Below are 21,377 nucleotides of genomic sequence, written 5' to 3' on the forward strand. Positions count from 1 at the left end.
GCATTAAAGAACTAATAATTACTATAGTAATACTCTTTCATTACACATTCAAGGACCTGTTTTCAGTGGTAAAGTTGTGAATCAGTTCGCAGGAATTAATAAATAAATAATGTGATTGATCACATCAAAATAAATAATTTCATTTTAATTTTTAGTCATGTCATGTTTTTATCTCGACTAAATGAATAAATATGATTTAAATAATCACCTCAAAATAAAATTGGATTGGTGGTGTTTTAGTATGATTTATATACTATAAATATGAATATAATATTAATATTTTGATCATTTTAAAGTTGATATGATGATGATAACCCTGAACTGGATCAAGCCCAATCATGACCAGGATTTATATTGAACGATTCATTGAATCGTGTAGTAAAGAATCATTGTCAGTGCTATGGCATTCCAGAAACTAACAGCCCGCCAAAACTTAAATTTACCACACAGCTGATGATTTTAGCGGTCATCAGTCTCTATCCAACAAAAGCTTTTATGAAACAAAAAAGCAAATTATGTCCGGATTGTGACTGCACTTGTTGTCTAAGTTTGAGTATTTACTCTGATGTGCCACATGCGTGAAAGTGTGAAGGCTGCGATCTGTGTCCCATGGGGAGATGCATGCTGGGAAACAGACAGACAGAAGCTCTTTAGAGAACGTGTTAGAGCGCAGGCCGCTCACAAAACTTCATCTGCATGTGTCTTTCTCTCCTGTATGAGCACATGTGTCCATGTTCTCCCGAAAGAATTAGATGCTTGGCTATGAGTGATCGAGGACGTTTTGAAAGATAGTCCCACTGGGGAAGCCGGGAACAGGGAGGCATAATTTTTATGAAATACACTTTTGTGGAGCTGTAACCTAAGCACTTCATATGGAAGGAATGTCTTGCTCTTTTGTCTCCATCTCTCTTTCCCTCCCTCTGTATCCCTCTCTTTCTCTCTCTCTCTCTCTCGTCTCGGTCTCTCTCGCCTCCATTCGTGACTGGACGGCAGAAATGTGTTTTTCATTGTCTCTATGTGCTGTAGTCCTCCCATTTTCACATGTCTGCATACTTTTGACATGAAATCTCTGTTTCTTTCGGTCTCAAACACTCACTCACACACATACTCCTGCTCATACTGCAGAAAAATCAATTGTGTAATTGAAAAACCAGCTGTGACTCCATATGTACTGTGCAAAAAAGTTTCAACCAGACTTTTGGACGCTGTTTTATTCAGTGTTGGAGCAGCGTTAAGAGTGGATTCAGAGATCATTTACACAAAATCTTAGTTCGTACCAAAATTACATTCAGGCATAAGTGTGTCAATGAGAGTCAATCAGAGACTACAGAGATGAGTGTGTTTGTGTCTGTATATGTGTATGTTTATGAGGGAAGTCTAGCATAAATTCAACAGTTCTACAAAGTTCAAAGGTTTTGTTTTGTTTGTTTTTTTCGGTTTTGCATGTGTGTTTGTGAGCTAGTCAGTGGTGTAACCAAATATAGAAGATTGAATGACCAAATGAAAAATCAAAACTGACTTTCATGATTATTCAAAAGAAAAAAGACTTGGTAAAGCCATGTCTAAAAGTTATTAAAAAAAAAGTCTCTTGGCCTTCTATGTTATTTATAGGCCTTACAGACAAATATTTATATTTATTTATAATTAATTCATAAAAAAAAAAAAATCCACTTCCTTTAATTCCAATTCACTTTCTGTTTGGTACGACCAATTCAATTCAAATTCAAACTCATTCAGTAAAAGGAGGCCAATTTCTAAATTCTGAATCTTTAATTTAAAATGTAAGGATTTGCTCATTTTGCTCTGAAACAACTATATCTCTGACATCATTTAGGCTGCACAGGGTATTCAATAATCTTGACAATCGGTTTAACAAATTAGCATTTGGTTGGCCTCTATTATGGTATTTAACATCCACTTTTAAAAATCCACTCAACTCCCAGTAAATGAAATCAAGTTCACCCCTGAATTTTTGTCTAAATATCTTGTTTCAATTGAAAATGGCATATTATGAAGAAAATAACACTGAATTTAAGATTTAGTTATGAAAAATGCATACTTATTGTCCTCTAAGGTAGATGTTGGGGGACATGATTATTACAACCCTGGAGGCCAAATGTAATATTCTCTCTCTGTTGGTAAAAGTATACAAAAGTTTGTCAAAAGCACAATGGTACATCATAATAGATGATTGGAGGATTATAACTGTCATAAATACAGATCACTGATATATAAATAACAAATGATTACTGCGGATTGGAGGTGAGTCCTTAAATTAACTCTTACAAAAATGAACAAATATAAAACAAAGTATATTTACAGACCAACATTTCCCCCGAATGCAGATGGGGCCTGGCGAACAGTTCAGCCCAGTGCCAGTTCTTATTGTTACAGACACACCTTCAAAGCCAGAGGCCAAAATCTGGTTAGTTGCGAAGATCTTTGATTTAAAAACCTGTGAATGAGGATTTGATGTCTTCAGTCCAGGACGTGAGGAAGAGTCAGAAGGAATGGACAGCAGTGAAGAGAAATGTAGGAGCTGGAGAAGAGCAAGAGATGCTGAAGTTGACCATGTTGTCATCCAACTTCTAGTTCTTACTAGGTAGTCTTCTCTGCATTTGGATGGACCAAAGGACATTGCTATACAATTCTGGAGAAACTCATATCCTTCCACTCCTCCTTTTCAGTATTTTTATCGGTGCTGTACCAATGAAGACTATACTGTGCTATACATGTCAGTCCTCATAAACATGAAAGTGTGATTATAAATAAGTGCTGAAGTGAATTATGAGTACATTCAAGCAATTTAGACTCAGTCGGGTTTGGTAAACGGGTGAGGTCCTGGGGTGAACCTCAGTCTATTGGCCGGATCATCATACGGACTGATTTGAGCGAGTAGAACCCGCCTCCATACTCCGCCCAGAAGATCCCATCCTGGAACTTGCTGCGATACACACCGCCGGAGTACCACACACCGTTCAGATTCGTTTGACCACACGCGTTGTACCACCAGCCACCTTTGTGGAAATGAGCGCAGTTGCCTGGCATAGAAGAAGATGGAAAAGAGAATGCAATGAGTTGGAATGATAGAACACTTTAGAAGCTTTCAATCTTGTTGGAACCAATTTGAAATAGATGACTAACTTTTAAGACCAGTCTAAGTCTTTTAAGCAACTAGAAAGAGGTTTAAAAAGGACCTCTGAAACGAACCAAACAATTCTTACATTCAGTATTTTACCCAGCCCTTATAGCTATGGACAGTTTGCCATTTTCTTCAGCAATTTCCCTGTTTTAACTATCTGTTAGCATCTAACCTGTAAAGGCGTCTTTATCCCGGTCAAGCGTTGTGAAGGGTTTTCCATTGTGGCTTGTGAGGGAGTCTCCGGCATTGCCCTGGTAGGTGCCCAGTCTCAGCCTGAAGGCCTCACTTTCAGACTCCAGATGGAAGCTGCTGTACTCTGCATACACTTTCTTTCCGACCCAGTCCTCCAGCTCTACCAGCAATTTGTAGTCCCCCTGCTTGGCTAGATTATAGATGTTCTCCAAGCCCAGCCAGTGCTCTCCATCTATGTTCCCAAAGCCTTTCTGTGTGGGAGAAGGGGGGAGGGAACGAGAGAAACCGTAATAGAGACAGAGTATGTGACCGAGAAGTTTGATCTTTTCTCCAATGGAAATAGTTCATCTAAGTCTTGAGTGTGTTTAGTGGATTTATATCCGTTTCCCCAACTGTGTGCAGTTATTCTAGTTGTTTTCATTTCATTTGTGTCACTGAGCAGGATTTGAGGTATATTTCTGTAGTAGGCAGAACTCTGGAGTTACAATTCACTCATCAGGCAAGTGAATACACTTAACTTTGACTAAATCGGTGAAGTCGCACTCCCAGGACGGACTTTGCAGGGAACATGAGAGCTACTTTATAAAGGCATAACTGGATTTTTTTCAGCAGTGTACAGGGGGAAAATGGTCATTTTCGGTCCATTGCTCTTGCAAAAGGATTGAATTATGTGCTTTGTTTCTGCAAGCCTCCTATATATCACAGCTATAGTTATTTGGTTTCCTAGACTAAAGGGGAAATGTTCAGCCCTGATGCTGAAGAAAACGTGTTGTGAAATTCATAGGTTGGATTTTTTTAAACGTATCTTTGTATTATCTAATATAGTGGTGAAAAGTAGTAAGAGCATGCAATACTATGAAGCAATACTTATGGTCTATTGCCATGCACTAATATTTTCAGTCCTCTGGCTAATATTGAATAAACCAGTAATCATTATAATGTTACTTTGGTAAAGAAAAACTAAATTAATTAACCAAAATCTCATTGTAAACAAATTTAAAAATTAATATATGCTACAGGTGAATTCAGGTGTCAAAAAAGGGTCAGTTGACAAAGGTGAAGGATGTCATTCTGTTTGCCTTAAAAGTCTGTGGTGTTACTTGACCTGAAAAGTCTTGAGAACCACTGACCTACAGTAAATCACTGATTGGCCTTACTGGGAATCTCATCTCACATTCCATCTGTCTTACTAATTTACTTACACGCTCACACGACAGGGATGTGGGCCAGTTATGTAAATACAGACATTGTGGCTGTCTCCTGATTTCCTTGTTTCTTATCAGAAGTTTACACTTACTAAATTTGGATAATTTAGCTTCATTGCTAATTGATTGTCGTAGTTTTGTATGTCCGATAGTTTGCAGCATACTCTGGTCAGTGTGTTGTGGGTCTTTACCTTATAGTTCTCCCAGTTCCTGAAGAAGTTGACAGAGCCATCTTTCCTTCGCTGAAAAACGGTCCAGCCTCCGTTGTCTAATTTATGTTCGCACCAGGCCTGAATCAGTCTATCACTGTCCTCTGCCTTCAACAGATACATCCCACTGGTGCTGTGTCCCGCCTGCCGCACCTGGAAGCAGTCTCTGAATGGGCCTGAGGAAGACAGGGAGAAAAGAAAACTGGGGTTCTCATTCCAGTATATCATATCTGAACCAATGCAGTGACATTTATAATGACAGTTTGCATTCACAATGTGACTAGCACATAAATTAGTTCAGGTTCTCTTGTACTTTTGCGTAATTTTGTGCAGATGTGAGTTGTGTTTACTGTGTATCTGATTAAACGTGCAGCTCAAGCGGGTCAATTGGAATATTTGAAACTATTGTTCTTTTTAGATTTTTCTTCAAAAATGCTTGTACTTTAATATATTGGCCTTTCTGTCATATTGTCCATCAGCAGTATTTTTCTCGTTTTTGTAATCGACAATATCAAAAACCCTGCATTTTTGTCAGTATGAACAGGCCTTTAATCTTGTTATAACTAAGTACGAGAACTATGATTAATATATTTTAATAATCATTTAATTCTATGAGAATAAGTCCACATCACAGCTATAATGATAATGTCACAGAGGAACAATAACGCTGGACTTTCAGAAGCTTTTCCAGCTGATGACGATATAAACAGTGATAGCCATTGAACAATGAATAGCTCATTATAACATAACCTTACCATCTGTTGTTGTGTATGTCACTGTAGGTGTCATTATAGTTAACGTTCTTATTGGAACAGGCCTATCTGGTTTCATTGTGGAGTTATTAAGGTTGCATTAATTGTGGTTCGAACCAGCTGTTTTTTTAACACATAATATAGAGGTTATAGAGATATAAATCTCACATATAGAGAGATTTTTCTTTTTCCTCTTTACTTTGAGTTTAAGCTAAAATCGTTATCAGTCATATAGGGGTGAGCCAGAGATGTAGAGAGGAAGAAAGAGAGATTCCCCTCTGCCAAAGGCCCTTTTGGGCAGTATGGTTGGTGTGTTGTATAAGAGGAGTTTTCCTGTGTTGAGGGGAAGTTCTTCAGTAGCTCTAGCTGTGCTGAAACAGATGCGTTAACCAGCCAGGTCTGAGTGTGGCCCTGACCGCCTGTGCATGAATGACAGCCATTGAGCTCATACAGACAGGCATTGTGCCGGGAGGTTTCGAGTGGCAGACATCGGCAGAGTGGGCGGTTTCTCTGCTTCTTCTCAAACAAAACTGCATCTTAGAGTCATCCAAGACTACTCTCTGAGCAGCTTCTGTTTTTTCAGTAATGATACATCTTCACTGACCAAAAAAAAAAAAAAAAAAAGTAGTACTGTACAACTGCAGAGGTTATAAGAGTGTTTTGCTTTGGTCAGCTGCGGTTGTAATTCTCAATGTACTGGGCGATGTGGGCTACACTGAGCTGTCATTAGTGGTCAGTCGCGAGAGAATCGGACCCTATTGAGTTGCCTTGACCGCATCAGAGGCTGGACTCTGGAGCTATTTGCTTCAGGAATTTAGAGATTTTATCATTGTTTAAGTCTTGGGTTGAGACTGAAGATCTGCTGTATAAGCAGTGAAGATTGTTTATTATGAAGTGTGGGTATGTGAGAGAGAAAGGGAATTGGAGAAAGCTACCAATGGAGGTTGTGTTTGGAGAGGTTGGTGGTTGTGATATTTATATACCTACTCAAAGCTTTATCACTAAAGGCTGTAGTCCAAAACCACCATCTCACACTCACACGTCTATTATTTGGCCTGCCAGGTGAGGGGTCTAACAAAGTGCAAGTGCTTCTCCTGACAAAGTCAGAATTGGAAAATAGTTTTCCATTGTTTTCATGGAGTTAGAGTATTGTGATGAGTAAGATTTTTTTTTTTTTTAAGACATTAGGTATTCCAAAACTGTGAGCTGTGAGTCATTAGCTTAGAAACATTCTGCCAGGTGAAATTAGCATTTCACATCAGTCATTTATGAGGTTCTGTGACCTTAGAATGTAGCTCCCTTTGTAGGCTGTATAAAGCCAGGTAGCTCACTAAGTTTTGGAACAGGACTGCTGCGCTTGTGCCTTTGTAACTTTACACGTAATAAGTGGTTCAACTCTCGCTCAAATTACAAAATTTATGACTTTAAGTAATAGACTGACACATTTCATTTCCAATACACACTCACATCATTCCCCGTCTGTATTTCATATGTAGTCCAGTGTGTGTGCAGTAAAGTTGTGTTTTATGGTATTGCCGCCTTACTGACAGTTACATGCCTGTAAAACCTGTCTTGCAGGAATGTGGTCTCGAAAGTGACTGCTTGAATGTGGACCTGAATACAGACACTGAATTTGTTTCATTGTCTGTCTAACGATTTCATTGTCTGTCATAACAACTGCTTGCCCCATTCTTCTAGCGAATATTTTGCCAGAACACATTATCGTGGAAACTGCTTTCAAGTTTAAATCTCTTGGCAGAGGCATTGTCACTATCCTGAATGTGTATGAGAGAAGGAAAATGTTTTTGCTGGTTAAGTGCTTGAAAAGGGTGTCTTGTAGATTTTGTTGCAAATTCTTGTTTTTATGTGTAACGTCACTACTTGCTGGGCAGATACATTTTGATGCATTTATGGAGAAGGCATACAGAAGCCCAGTTTAAGCTTAGACTAAGAGTTCATCCCTTTCTCTCTTCTCTGACACTCTTTAATCTACTTCAGATTTTTCCGGGAGGATTGTGTGGGTGCATGTTTTCACGTGTGCACTCAGGAATCCATGAGCTCATATTTTGTTTTCATGGGCTGCCAGAGAGGATTCTGCAGGAGCGGAATGGAGGATTCTGAGATTTGTCACAGTAACGTTTGGCATTACTACACTGTGCAGTCTGTTCTTGGCTGTGTGTTCATGCTTTAGAAGGATAAGGGCTCAGTACCACTTTTACAGGAAACACGTAGTGCCACCAGGGGAAATGCAACACCTTCAGTGGCATTGCAGATGTACAGCGTTCCATTTGTTATTTTAGTTTTCAGAAGTACCTCCTTTGAGGCCGCTATGCACCCTTGATGGAAACTTTTTCAGAGCTCACAGTGATACTGGCCCCACAAAAGACTGCCGTTAAAACAATCAATGAGGCATTATGTCACCAAGATCTGGACTAAGTGAATGGAAAGTGGGATCTGAACAAGACATGAGCCGTCAAATTTGCGCTCGCCACATAAGTTACTTTCCTACACATATTGGAGCATGTATAGTAACTGCTGGGTTGTTACTACTACATTTTTTGTTGCATGGTAGCATAGAGAGATAGCACATCTCCCCTGAAAGCCTGGTATTGCAACTCCCCTAAGGCTGTTAACCCATAGAAGCTGTCAAGGTCAAAATGTCTCATATCTGTTCATGTGGAATTTCTGTGATAAGATTATGAAAATCTACACACAAAACCTACACTTGTCAAGTTCTTCTACAACTCATTAACCCCCTTGTCCTTGGTCACTTACCATCTGAGGTAAGGGTGCCCTGTGGGGGTGGTGGGATTCCCAGTGGGTCGGGTGTTGGGGCATCCATTCGTGATCCTCTAGGAAAGGCTCTGTTGTTGTGGTCTCTCTGAATCTCATTGGTGAAGCGATTATTATTTGCTGGAATGCTCTCTGGCACTACCTGCACTAGTGGCGGAACTGCGGGCAGATCTTGACGCCCATATCCACGAAGACAACGATCCTCCAGGGCGGCAATGAGCACAGATTGGTTGTTAACTGTGGCAGCAAGGCCTGCGAAACGTAGCTCCAGCTCTTTGTAACGGGAGGCCAGTCGGAGCATCTCCGTGGTGACGTTCAGCACACGGTTCTCCAGTTGTGCCAGTTCCAGGGAGTTGTCCCTCTTGCGGATAATTTCGTGAAGCAACTGCATGTAGAGCTGTGTCACTCGGGAATTCATATTACGAGACTCTTTGCGCAGAAGCTTCATCTCATTTACTAAGTTCCCATCCACATCCGCCACTAGTTGCAGCATCTCAATCTCCCGCCGCTGCTTGGAAAGGACTTCCCGGACATCAGCAATGTCCATACGTGTCACCCGGTCTTTGTCTGGCTCGGGCCCGGTGGTAGAGGTGCAGATCGGACCTGTGATCCTCTGCTGGGGCACCAGGAAAGTGTAGGAGCACTTCTTGGAGTCATCGGCAGGTGCTCGTCGTTGTCGAGATTGCGTGAGTGCATTTCCTGAGTGGCTCTTACCGAACAAGCAGATGGAGAGGCAGAGCATGATGCCCATGCACCATGTTATGTCTCTCATGGTTGCTTCTGTTATCACCTAACCTACTTTTTGTTAGTTTCTTCTGTTTACTCTTCTCTTTCTCCACTTCCACGAATTGGTAAATCCAATGCTTCACCTATAAGGAGAAAGAAATGCAGCTGTCAATCAGCAATCATGTACATCATCAGCTTACCTTTAAAAGCTTCATTATGTTTGTCTTATGCAAGCTACATTTAGTTTTACCTTTGTAGACACCACTTTGTAGTAGGGCTGGGCGGTATATCGAGTTTGTACGATATATCGATATATTCTCTATAAGCGATACGATATAAGGCAATACTGTTTATATCGATATACAGTAGTTTGAAACGAGCGCATCTGAAAATATAGCAGAGGACACAGACTGAGCTGCTGCGGAGACAGTGCACAATGCAATTTGTTCTAAACATGTGACAAACTTTATATGAAGGGCTTTAAAAACTCGTAAGATATAGTAGCCTATAGTTTAGTTTCAGTTTAAAGCGGCTCTGACAGAAAGGCTGCGTGTGCTGCTGACAGAGATGCTAACACACTGTTTAATGTGTTTGAGATGTGCTGTTTTCCTAAATGCATAACTTACATTTCACAGGTATATATTATTCTCCATCTGTAAATGTGAACTATTTCCATTTTGCTGTCAGAAGTGCATGAGCCTTCTGCTTTGAGATTCTCCTAAACTTCACAGACTTCATTGAACAAGTGCGCCAAACAGACACACAATGTAACAGGAGCGCAATAATTCTGACTAAAGTATACATTTTGCTGAAATATTTGTAGTTAATAAACAATAAATGTGACATACAGTATATAGAATTTTAAACCTACAAGTAAGTGTATTTGTATGATAGCACTAACTGTAAAGTGACTGTGGGTAATCAAAACAGCCTTTTTACTCAGTCTGTGCTTTTTTATTATTTTCATTTTTAGTTTAGTTAAATTTAACTTCTGCTTTAAAAGCATTATTTTTGTTTTTAGATTGCAGTGTTAGAATGTAATGTGATTTAAACCCTTTTTTAACATATATATATGCCTATGGTTACATTCACTTTATTTGTTTAATCCAAATACAAATGTGTATAAATACTGAGATATATACCGTATACAGCAAATCAGCCAAAAAATACAGAGATATGGATTTTTGCTCATATCGCCCAGTCCTACTTTGTAGGTGATTTAATGACTTTAAACTTTGGCTCAGAAGGCCATTTAGATGTCAACTAGAGCAACCGAATGAATTAACTTTAACAAGAATTTCCTGTTTACTAAGCCAAAGGGGCTGTGACAAAGAATCCACATTGCTGACAACTACAAATGAGAACTGAGAAATAGTGAAAGAAGGAAAAAGAATGGGCTTTTTTTTGCCAAGCATGTTCTGGTGTGGACTCCACAGCAGACCTTTACCCAGCAGCTCATGTGGCAGAGTGGATGACCACAAGGGCTGTCATTGGGCCAGACAAGACCAGAATAGTGTCTTGTTTCCTTCAGTGTTTTAAAGGGTTCATCGGATGCCCATTTTCCACAAGTTGATATGATTCTTTAGGGTGTCAATGAAAAGTCTATAATATACTTTGGTAAAAATTTCTCAATGGTAGTGTAAAAAGCTAATTATTTTTACCCCGTCAAAATCAGCTCTGCTTTTAGCAAGCCATTCTAGTCCATGTTGCTTTAAATGCTAATGAGCTCTGCTGACCCCGCCCCTCTCTTCCGTGGGGTGACGAGCAGTACTGTTTACGTTAGCCGCGAAACTGGCTAACTACTACGTTATTAGGAAAGGCGATTTGCAAAGATTCATAAAATAAACCTTATACTCACTTCTGAAGCTGGATTATGAATGATTTTTGCGAACATAGACGCATTTAGGCAGATCGGGATCGGCGCATTCACTTATGAAAGTAATGTTAATCCTCTGCATCTTCAGCATCGTGGGAGCAGCCTGTACAGAACTATGTCATTCTGACATGAATCTCAGAACAGCCTGATTTGAGAGAGGGGATTTAAAAAAAAAAAAAAAAACACTGGGTGGATTTTTATCATTATAGGATGGATGCATATACACACTTCCAACACACAGTTATGTTCAAACAACTTGTAAAGTGAATTTTGCGTCCGATGACCCCTTTAAGGGAGTTCTGCCATAAAGTATTAGCAGTTCAACATGGTGTACGACCTTTACCCCTGCTGTTCTCACAGACACCCTGCTGTGCTATTCAGTCTCATCTCAGACACTTAAATCAAACACACATTGGATGCTTCACATCCTTCACTAACATGCCCATATCCAGATGCTACACATCCTCTGCTAACAGTTCGCCTGATGTCATCACCATGGCATTTTATACACAAACCCATCTTTAACATGGACTATAACCATTCTCCTACCCTTGTGGGGAAGTCGTGGCCTAATGGTTAGAGAGTCGGACTCGTAATCAAAGGTTGCGGGTTCGAGTCTCGGGCCAGCAGGGATTGTAGGTGGGGGGAGTGAATGTCCAGCGCTCTCTCCACCCTCAATACCACGACTGAGGTGCCCTTGAGCAAGGCACCGAACCCCCAACTGCTCCCCGGGCGCCGCAGCATAAATGGCTGCCCACTGCTCCGGGTGTGTGTGTGTTCACTGCTGTGTGTGTGCACTATGGATGGGTTAAATGCAGAGCACGAATTCCAAGTATGGGTCACCATACTTTGCAGTATGTCACTTCACTTCACCTCCTGCTTTGTAATTTACTACCCCCTTAACCACCTCTCCAGGGTTCATGGGATCAAATTCCTAGGTGCTCTAACATCCCGCTGTGTATCCCACTCTACAGGGTTCAGTATTTGACAATCTCCCACTCTGAATACCCCAGCATGTCTTCGGTATTTGTCTTAGCAGCACTCTCCGGGAGTTGCGTTAGGCTCCTCTAATCCCAGTATCTCCTTTCCATCCATGCTGAGCTCTGCTTTTTATCAATACCTAGATGTGCTCTCTCAGGTCCCCCTCCCTGTTTATACAGACACATTTTTCAGTTAGCAATGCTGCCATCTGTGCTGTGAGACCAAAGATGTGTCTGCAGATCCAGTACAGTTCTTCTTACACAAATATAGTGTACAACAAAGGTGAAATTGTCTCTCCACGTCAAACCATATTGCCTCTATAAGAATGTGTTGCTTACATTTTAATTTGGTTGAGAGTTTAAAAAAAAGAGTGTTACTCTGAACCATAAGTACAACATTTGAAATGGAGTTTGTATTTGGCTCTCCTCCACAGTTCCTTTATATTATAACTTCCTGTTTGTTTGCTTGAAGGTCCTACTGTCTGATTCTAACCAGATGTAGTCAGTAATCTAAAGCTAACCTGAAATGCTTAGGGGTAGGTTTCAAAAACGACTGACTCTTTCTTTCAAAGTGTAAAGTGAAATGACAGTCAAGCACAGCCTAATCGGGGCTGAAATAATCATACACAGTGGAGCAATTTGACACTGCAGGCTACAGACTTTGAGAAGTAAGCTGTGTGGAGTGAAGAGATTAGAAAGTGAGAAGAGTGTAAAACAAGATTTTAAGGAAAATCTGGGCTATGATGCTGAAAGTGGGTCACATACATAATCGTCCTTCTGGCTGGTCTGCAAAACAAGACACCTGGCCTTGAACCTGACTTCATGGGAAAAGAAGACCTTGTGCAGTCCAGAAACATGCTGATTTGTCTTCATTTGTGTCTGCCTCTATTTTCATCACTTTTGTCTCACTCTCTCTTTCAGGGACCTGATTTACTCAACCTAATTATCTTTAGCTATCAACTGGATTCCCTCCTGTCATTTTTCACAATCACACAAGAAAAACAATTCAAAATATTTTGGCTTTTGCATAGTAATGGGCAGCTAACATTTGAAGAACAGATGTGGGAATGTCGGTCCACGCCAAAACAGAACGGTTCAGGACGTAGTGATTCGGAATGCTAACCTGAGGGATTGAGAGGAAAACTCTTACCTTCTAATTTGCTTATTTTTCTCTCCCTCCCTTCAGCGATAAAATGGACGGCTGCGTTTGTCTCCATTACATAGTCTCTCAACCTTTCACCATCACTATTGAATTAGTAATAGACAGCTAAGGTATGCATTTGCTAGATGAGATGAGAACTATTGTACCTCATTGTAACTCATGAGAAACAAACTCTGCTCTTCCTTAACAACATTTTGTGGTACAAAATCCAGCTTTCAGTCCCTGTAGCTCAGCTGGTGGAGCGCTGCACTGCCAATGCCAAGGTCATGGGTTCGATTCCCAGGAAACACACAATCTGTGTGTATTTTAAAGTGTATATTTTAATATCACTTTGGATAAAGTAAGAGTCTGCCAAATGAATAAATGTAAATATTAACATTTTGTCAGCTGTTATAACAATTTCCAGTGTCATTGGCTTGCTTCTCTTCTGAGCTGTTAGAAAAGGTATCACACTCTTCTCTGGCACTCACACTGGAGTTGTCAGTATCTGGGACAATCAGTTAGCTATCAAGCTTAGGTTAATGTAACTAGTTTTTTAAATGTGGCTTTTGTCAACTTTGGTCTTGATTTGGCTGAGGCCTTGCACCACCACTGCTCTATGGTGATCCCAGAGGCTCCCTATCCTTTCCCCACCCATCTGAGTCATACATCTCCACACTCTATACAATCAACCCACTGTTCCCATGATTCATTTCATCATTCTCTGTAGCTTTGATGTGCTGCATGGACAGCTGTGACCCTCTACTGTTCCAGCCAATTGGCTCTTCATGTGATTTTAGTAGCCATAATTCACAGAGCTTCCAGAACGTTCTGATACCCTTGGGTTCCTCGGGTGTTTTTACGAAGTCAGTATCACTGTTATGATGTCACCGGCCATTGTAGCACATGAACATTAAATCCGCTTTCTTGTTTTCATTGGGTTTGACTATGCTAACATCAGTCATGGTGGCTGTCAAAGGCTAAATCCCAGCGGTTCCTCTGCATTAGGCAGAATTTAGAAGCTGTTCAATGAACATCATCTGTTTAAAAATGCGAGGCGCACAGAAGTTATCAGTGGAAAGATCTTGATGTGCTTTAAAAGTTTAACAACTTATAACTTGACATGCAATCTTGAAAACAGTGCTCATGCACAAGACACTGAGAAAGAAGCAAGACCTCACACAACAGGCAAAATCAAAATCAGCTAATTTTTACATAGTTAAAAAGCAAAATCAAAACGCATTCTTTCGTCCAGCTGTGCTGGTTGTATTTATTTGGAAATATGTACTAGATTGATGTCTCTGACATTTGCAACAAGTCTTACAACCTTTTCAGCATCTCACACCATCAGTGCCAAGTTTGAGTCGGTTTTTTTTTTTTTTTTAAATAAGTCTTGTATGTTCTCCAAGGCTACATTTAGTTGATGATAAAATACAGTAAAGCAGTAATATTGTGAAAATTATTACAGTTTAAAATAAGTTTTAAATCTATTTGAATGTTTAAAATGTAATTATTTCAGTGATGGCAAAGCTGAATTTTGGTTTATACTGTATTTTTCATCAAATAATGCAGCCTATGAGAGCTGAAGAGACTTCTTTTATAAAAAAAAAAGAGAGAAAGAAAAGAAAAATGACAAACTTTTGACCAGTAATGTATATCTATACACTTTGGTTCCAATGCCCTCCTAATGCCTTTAGACCACAATAACACATACTGTGTAAACAAGCCCTATAGAATATCATTATGGAAACTGCTGAGCAAACAAAACTCAGTTAAACAAGGTCCCAGGGTTCATTTTACAGCTGATCAAAGAAATCCTCAGTACTTTTTTTGTCTTCTCGGTTATCCATCTTGAAAATTCCCAGAAGAAGGGTATTTGCCTGGACACATTTGTTTTAGTAATAAAGTCTCACTTATTCCATATTTTTACAGAGTGCTGCCAAAATCCTTTATTCCTCAAGAGTATTTTTGAGAAGCTCAGCTTAGAAGGATAGCTACTGAGTTTTGTTTATACTTGTGTCTTGGAAGCTAGCCTTGCCAATTCTCTCTGTCACTCTCTTTTTATTGCTCCATCTTTGTAATTTATACGTGATCACTATCTTATCTAATGCACTTAATGTCTTAACAGTAAGTGTCATTTGTAGTTCCAGCATGTAGACCTAAAAAGTCCAGCATGGCCCCTTGTCTGGCCTTTTTAACAACACACCATAGAACTAATGCTGACATCAGCATCTGTTCTCTTGCATTTATGGCTTTGGCTTTATAAGAACCTTCTGAATATGCATGTTGATGATGAAAAGACTCTTTAAGAGCCAAACTATTCCTGCTCAATTCATCTAATCATCCAGTCAGTCAATTAAAGTTACTTAGTGGATAATTTCACAACGGCAAACGCTGCTCTCTGGCTGGCCTGCTTGTGTGCGGTGTGCTTTTGTGGGCCACCAGGAGCTGTTTTTCCTTGGCTGTGCCGGGGTCATTAGCTCATTGCCTCTCTCTTCGCTAGCACCCAACTCTTCATTTCAGCCTGTGGTGTCTGGCATGACATTATTGTGACTTCCTCTGAAGTGAGTAAAAGAGTTTGAGCTCTTGTTTTTGTGGGATTTATGCCCAAGTGTCTTTGATTTCAGCATTTAGCTTGCTTTTTTAAAGGATTTGGTCAGCTGTTTCATGTCAAACTTTGATTGGGCAGTTGAGAGCTGTTTAAGCGCTTAACTAGAAACCAGCGGGTAATATAAGGTGTTTTTTTAAGGGTGTTTGCACTCTTGTTGAGAAAGCTTTGATATGGGACCATAAAGTCCCATATTTGTCTTGCAAAGTTTATTAGTCAGAAAGCTGAGTGTCAGTTTGAGCAGTTTTATGAGAGAAAAGGTTATTGCTGGAAAGTTTAGACAAGGATACGAAGCGACTAAAAACGCTGTTCTCCTTGGGGATTAACAAGGTGGCAGGGAAAGACTTAGAGCGAGAAATGCTTGTAAAGATTTTTATTTTATTTGTAAAGCAAATAAATCCCAAGACAAACAAAATGGTTTTTAAATAAAGCATGATGTGACGGATTTTTACCTAAATCTGTAATCATGTTCCAGGGCTACTTCCTGTTTACATCCTAATGAATGAGGTTGTTTATGCAAGACGGCCAATTTGAAGTTTATATGATTAGTCACTGAACTATGAAAGAAATAAGATCTGAGCCTAGTCAACCCAACAACTAGCTCCATAAAATTTTAAGAGACGAGTCACCAAGATGTTATATTTAAACAATGCAATTGCATTGGCAGAATAATGGTCCACAACAAGCCCCGACTCTGACCAAGCATTTGTGTGATATTGTAAAGAGGACTCATAAAAGTCAATCTAAGAAGTCAGACAACTCCAGTCCTACCTGGCACATCCCATCAGTAATTGCTGCAGCTTTACTACATACATATACACACACAAACAAACCGGTTATTTGATCTAAAACTACAGTGAAAGCTAGTTATATGTAATTTATATGGGGTTTTTTTTTAAAGAGAATGTATTTCCCATTTTAATATAGGATTCCACATCTGGCTGTCTGACTTTTCCAAGATGATGGCTGTAAACACACAGACATACTTCAGAAATATTCCATAATGAGAGAGAGAGAGAGAGAAAAAAAAAGAGGAACAACATGAGAAATGGGCAGAAAGGAACCGCAGTTAGGGTGACGGAGGGACAAATGAGGAACCGTAATGAATTTGTTTGGTTGCGGAGGCAGAACAGCTGGAATCAGAAGCTTCGAGAGTAAACAGTCTGAAGAGACTGTTCGAGAGTAAACATTCTGCTGTTCTAGAAATTTCTCCTATTGGAACAACATGAGAAAAATATAACTGCACAAACATCAGCTTTCTGTTATTATTTTGAGTCTGTACAAGAAATGCGTCACACACGGACGCCGGTTTCCAGCATGGTATTAATTTGTAGCGTCGCTCAACATTTTGAGATCAGAAAACTAGGAACCGTCAACATATGACACACTCTTATTCAATCAGTAGGAAGTGCTGACAAAATAAGAAAAATGGAAGAAGAGCATAAGAGCAAGGTAGGAGGAAAAAGAGGTCATAGGAGATTGGAAAACATGCCCCAAGTTGCGTTTTGTTACTCCATCCTTCCATCGCAGGGAAATTAATGTTGGCAGAATGGAGACCAACAGGGCATGATGTAATAAATTTATGAGGTGAGATCTGGGCATGTGGGAACATTAATTGATTTCGGAGCCCACAGCTAAAAAAAGAGAGAGCAGGAAAAAGCAGCAGTTTTGTCCTAGAGAATGCAGCTTTTCACTGAACGTGGTTTGGAAGGCTCAGGCCTCGGTCCTCATCGCCACCCACAAGCCCTTTTTAAAGCCTCTCAGAAGCTTTATTCCTCTCAAAACTTGCTAAAAGTGTGGGAACATGCACGTCATGAAAGACAGAGCAGAACTTTTTCTCCAGTTTGCTTGTGTAAAGCTAAATCATTTTTATGAGTTGCACCACATGACATTTTACTATCCTGTACTAACTTTGTCTTATCATTAAAAGGTCAGATAATCTAATAGTTTAAAATACATAGTGACCTTTTTCTGCATGTTGGTTGCACCACATGACTTTCATCAAAATGCATTGGAATTTTTATGACACTTCGTTGAACACAGCAGTCAAATAACATTACTAGCAACCAACAGTAAGACTCTGTTACCTTCAACAAGCATACAATCCATCACACTTTCCGGAAATCTGTTGCATCTCTGTGCGTGCAAGTAAGCCCACATATTACCAACGAAACAGTGGCAGATGCTAGAAAATCGTTACCTGTTCCAGCCTGAAGAGAGAATTATTGCAGCTGAACAGATTAATGAGTGCTTTTTCCTGCAAAGCTTTATGGGAGCTTTATGGGAACGCAAACGCAAATTCACTTCCCAAATCTCTAAATAGCTCTCTCTTGTTTAGCTTGGAATTTTTATAGGGCTCTGTTTTAGTGAATAAGACGGCGGCAGTTGCAGATGAACTTGTAGGTCAGTCTGGGCTTAGATATCAAGAGAACGTCATTTTTGGAAAACTTGTCAGAGAGAAGATTGTGGCTTCAAACAACAGAAAAAGAAGGAAGCCTGAAATCCTGAAACTGTGTGTGTATCTGCAAAAGGCCAGAAGTCATCTCCACATGTTTCTAATTACCTTAGTGGCACAGATGAGAACAAGCAATGCTTGTATTTTTCTGTTTTAACCTGTTGAAAGAAAGACAATAAACAGAGCGCACTTAGAAGGAGAAGCAATGTTGGCTCTTATCTGGGTTACGTGCAAGGCTGTATTGAAATTCCACTTACTACTTTTTTTTCATCTCAATTTTCTGCATTTAATTTAGCCCAGATGACATTCAAACTTGTTTTATAGACAACTTTTAGATGTGCTGTCTATTGTTGGATACTTTTAAAGAATTAAAAAAAAAAAAAAAGTTCAGGAATTCTTCATTTGGCATTGCTGGAATGTTTGCGCACACTAATATTTCCTTCATGAAATTCAAATCTAGTTGTAGAATCAGTTACCAAAGCTTCTGCTGCCAGAAATGATTTGAAAAAATACTTGAGAATTCATGTGTTGTATTTTCCATTCAATGTTTTTAAATGAATGATCTAACAGCCACAAATATCTGGATACGTTTATAGAAGCTCATGACACACGAACATTGCAGATAAAATTAATTACCAGTACCCACAGGAACTGACTGTTGAATATGAGCAATGCCAGCCTTAAAAGGCCCTTATTTACTCGGCATCACATTTGACTGTCGCATCTTCAATTCAGATATTTCATGTACTTTCCAAAATCAGTGTCTTTCTAAAATTTTACTAAATGTTCCTTATACAGAGTTTCATTTTTGGAAGAGGCAGGTATTAATGCAATGAGTGTGACAGAGACTGGAAATTTAAGACGTTTCACATGTACTACAGGTGAACCATGTGCCAACACTTCAGCACAGAATGTTCTCTGAAGAGTAATGACATGGAAATTCGTCCAGGAGCAGCAGCTTTTTCTATGAGCGGATTTTAGTGAGCTTTATGACTCTCGGAGGAAACATACATTTTTCTAACCTTTCACATTTCAGCCATTTGGTTTGGTTTCGCTATTATGGTTATCTTCATAATGTTCACACAGGACACTCACAGTTTTTCTTGTCACATGATGCATGTAAAGATCATGTCCTCTGTGAACGTTCCCGTACACAGTAGTGTTAATTGTTTTTGTGGACATTTATTGCGGCTTTATTGACAACATTTGGTTTTTGTTCAATTTGCATCTACTGGTGCTGTTCATGTGTGTCTGACAGCAGCAGGGCACTATGGGTAATGGTGCTACAACACACACTAGGTTTGTGATCAGCCTTCTGTCAAACCAGTGAGAAGTGTGTGTGTCTTTGTGCACAACATGAGAATGTAGACATTTCTACATGAGGAAGTGGTTAGCGTAAAACGACCTTCTGTCTTGGAAGGTTTGTTTTCTTTAAAACCAATATTTTATGAATAGAGTCCCTTATCCCCTATAGAACGGTAGACGCTGAGTGGACCAGATTCCCAAGAGCTTCAGCCAGAGAAACCGTGAAGGAGCACCAGGCATCCAAGAAACATCTACAACATTCTACAGTAGAATCTACAAACCACAGTCCTCAAAATAAGACAGGATCCACAAAATACAGCTTTTGTAGTACAAGAAAAGCCACAAGACACAACCCACAGAGTGGCCTACACTGTTTTAGAAAGCACATTGGAAATCTCTGTGAGAGTATCGGGCTCCGAACATGCTGAGAGAGCAACTCTTAACCAAGCAAACAAACACACCCATCCAGATGCATTTGCCCCCTTCTGCATGACCTTGAAGTGGACCAGAAAACACCCATCTCTTTTTGTGAAAAGCAAACAAACAGAATAAGAGGCGCAATTCTGGGTAATTCTCTGCCTTTGATGTTTGTCCTACTTCCCTGTATTGGATAATGGACGAACACTGAAGCAAACTCTCAGAATGACCCTTGACCAGACCGCTTGGCCCACCCGTACCCTAGCTGAGCGCACAGGGCAGCAGCTGGAGGAATTTGTTCAGAAAAGCAAAAACAGAGCGGCGAATGTACAGGTAGTGGCATGTGCCAAACAAAGACGAAGGAGAACTTCCAGCTGCTGACAGATTGAGGGATGAAGAGTGAAATATCAGAGAAATTACATAAAGAAAAATCACAACATGTGAGTGAAGAACTTGCGACTTTTACCCAGGTGTCTTCTGACCTTTGTTTTCAGTTGGGTTCCACCGGTCCTTTGCGTCTTCCGTGATTCCTTATTCTCCCAGTGGCTCTCTAAAAGTCCTTAAAGCTACACACATCTCTTGGATTTTTATTATCTCTTGGATTTTAAGGCCTCCTCCTCCTCAAAGCTCCTGTGGTATCGGATCCCCAGTGTCCAGGACCCTGTTTAGCCCAGTAGCGAGCTCCTGTCCAAGGGTTCACGGGATCTGGGGCAGTGGCATGGCTCTGGAAGCCTTCAGCTGCTTTCTGGAGACTGAGGAACTTTCGGACAGCAACTCTAGTTTTTCACAAAGGTTGGGGGAGGGAGGGGTGGATGAAGGGAATTGGGACCTGATTTTTTTTTTTTTCTCTCTTCCTTTTCTCCCTTTTGGAGGGAAGGACCTAACCCCGCCTCTGATGTAACGGGTGCTGAAATAGAGACAGAATAACTCGACCCCTTCTAAAATTTCACCTCCCATCAAATCTCTCATTCTTCAGGGGAGAAGGAGGAGGGGACGGCAAGCGGGGGAGAGGGATCTCTCTGAACTCAGGGAGAATAGGCTTGCGGTCTATGTGGAGATGGAGAGGACTGCTTTCGCTTAGAGCCCAGCAGCACAGGACTCCACCGTTCCTTCCATGGGTCTTGCTAAACACACATGCTTTCAGTAGTTCTGAGAGGACGGCACAAGTTGAATAGATAATGATCTTCCCACGCATGTCTCTAAGATGTTTGTTTAAAATGGATGATGGAAATTGAGGATCATTTGGACAGAGTGTGGAGCATGTGTTTGAACAATCTGCCCAGTGACACCAGAATGTCCTTCCCTTGTTTTCTTGTGTAAATTCATAGCTAAAGTGCTGTTTGGGTGCAGTCACAGATGTTTGTGTGTTTGGCTCTCATCTGATCTTTAGAAAGCTGGAGATCCTTATAGGGATAGTTCACTCATCTGTGACTGACTGACTTCTGTGGAAGTCAAAGGAAATATTTTTGAATGCACACAGTGAAAGTCAATGGGGTCCAGTGTTTGTTTGTTTGGACCCCATTGACTTTCATTGTATGGCCAAAAACAGTTGAAATGTTCTTTAAAAATCTTTTGG

At 40.2% G+C, this 21,377-nt stretch overlaps 2 protein-coding genes across 7 annotated transcripts in view; one reads left to right on the forward strand and one right to left on the reverse strand.

Moving 5' to 3' along the window:
* The window catches only part of LOC306879732 (ras-specific guanine nucleotide-releasing factor RalGPS2-like), a 132,388-nt gene that overhangs the window by 86,786 nt on the left and 24,225 nt on the right, over positions 1-21,377 (forward strand). The gene's annotated exons all lie outside the window — the stretch shown is intronic.
* Positions 1,201-20,570, reverse strand: LOC306879734 (angiopoietin-related protein 1-like). 3 transcript variants are annotated; one of them, XM_079432892.1, is made up of 5 exons: positions 20,284-20,570; positions 8,276-9,162; positions 4,731-4,924; positions 3,315-3,585; positions 1,201-3,041 (listed from the first exon to the last, which is right to left on the reverse strand). In XM_079432892.1, the coding sequence occupies exons 2-5, from the start codon at positions 9,063-9,065 to the stop codon at positions 2,854-2,856; spliced, it is 1,443 nt and encodes a 480-aa protein (XP_079289018.1). In that variant the 5' UTR covers positions 9,066-9,162; positions 20,284-20,570; the 3' UTR covers positions 1,201-2,853. The 3 variants fall into 3 exon arrangements, with proteins under 3 accessions (XP_079289018.1, XP_079289019.1, XP_079289020.1); XM_079432893.1 differs by having other exon boundaries at positions 20,268-20,555; XM_079432894.1 differs by lacking the exon at positions 20,284-20,570 and adding an exon at positions 10,375-11,061 and having other exon boundaries at positions 8,276-10,222.

Source organism: Barbus barbus (genome assembly GCF_936440315.1).
Source record: "Barbus barbus genome assembly, chromosome: 14".
NCBI lineage: Eukaryota > Metazoa > Chordata > Actinopteri > Cypriniformes > Cyprinidae > Barbus > Barbus barbus.

What these genes read in the sequence shown, in the direction of transcription:
- LOC306879734 (XM_079432892.1), bottom strand. Translation starts at nt 9,065, where the DNA reads ATGAGAGACATAACATGGTGCATGGGCATCATGCTCTGCCTCTCCATC. An exon ending in GGGCACCCTTACCTCAGATG is followed by an intron (nt 4,925 to 8,275) that starts GTAAGTGACCAA and finishes TGTCTTCCTCAG; the next exon opens with GCCCATTCAGAGACTGCTTC. An exon ending in GGAACTGGGAGAACTATAAG is followed by an intron (nt 3,586 to 4,730) that starts GTAAAGACCCAC and finishes TCTCCCACACAG; the next exon opens with AAAGGCTTTGGGAACATAGA.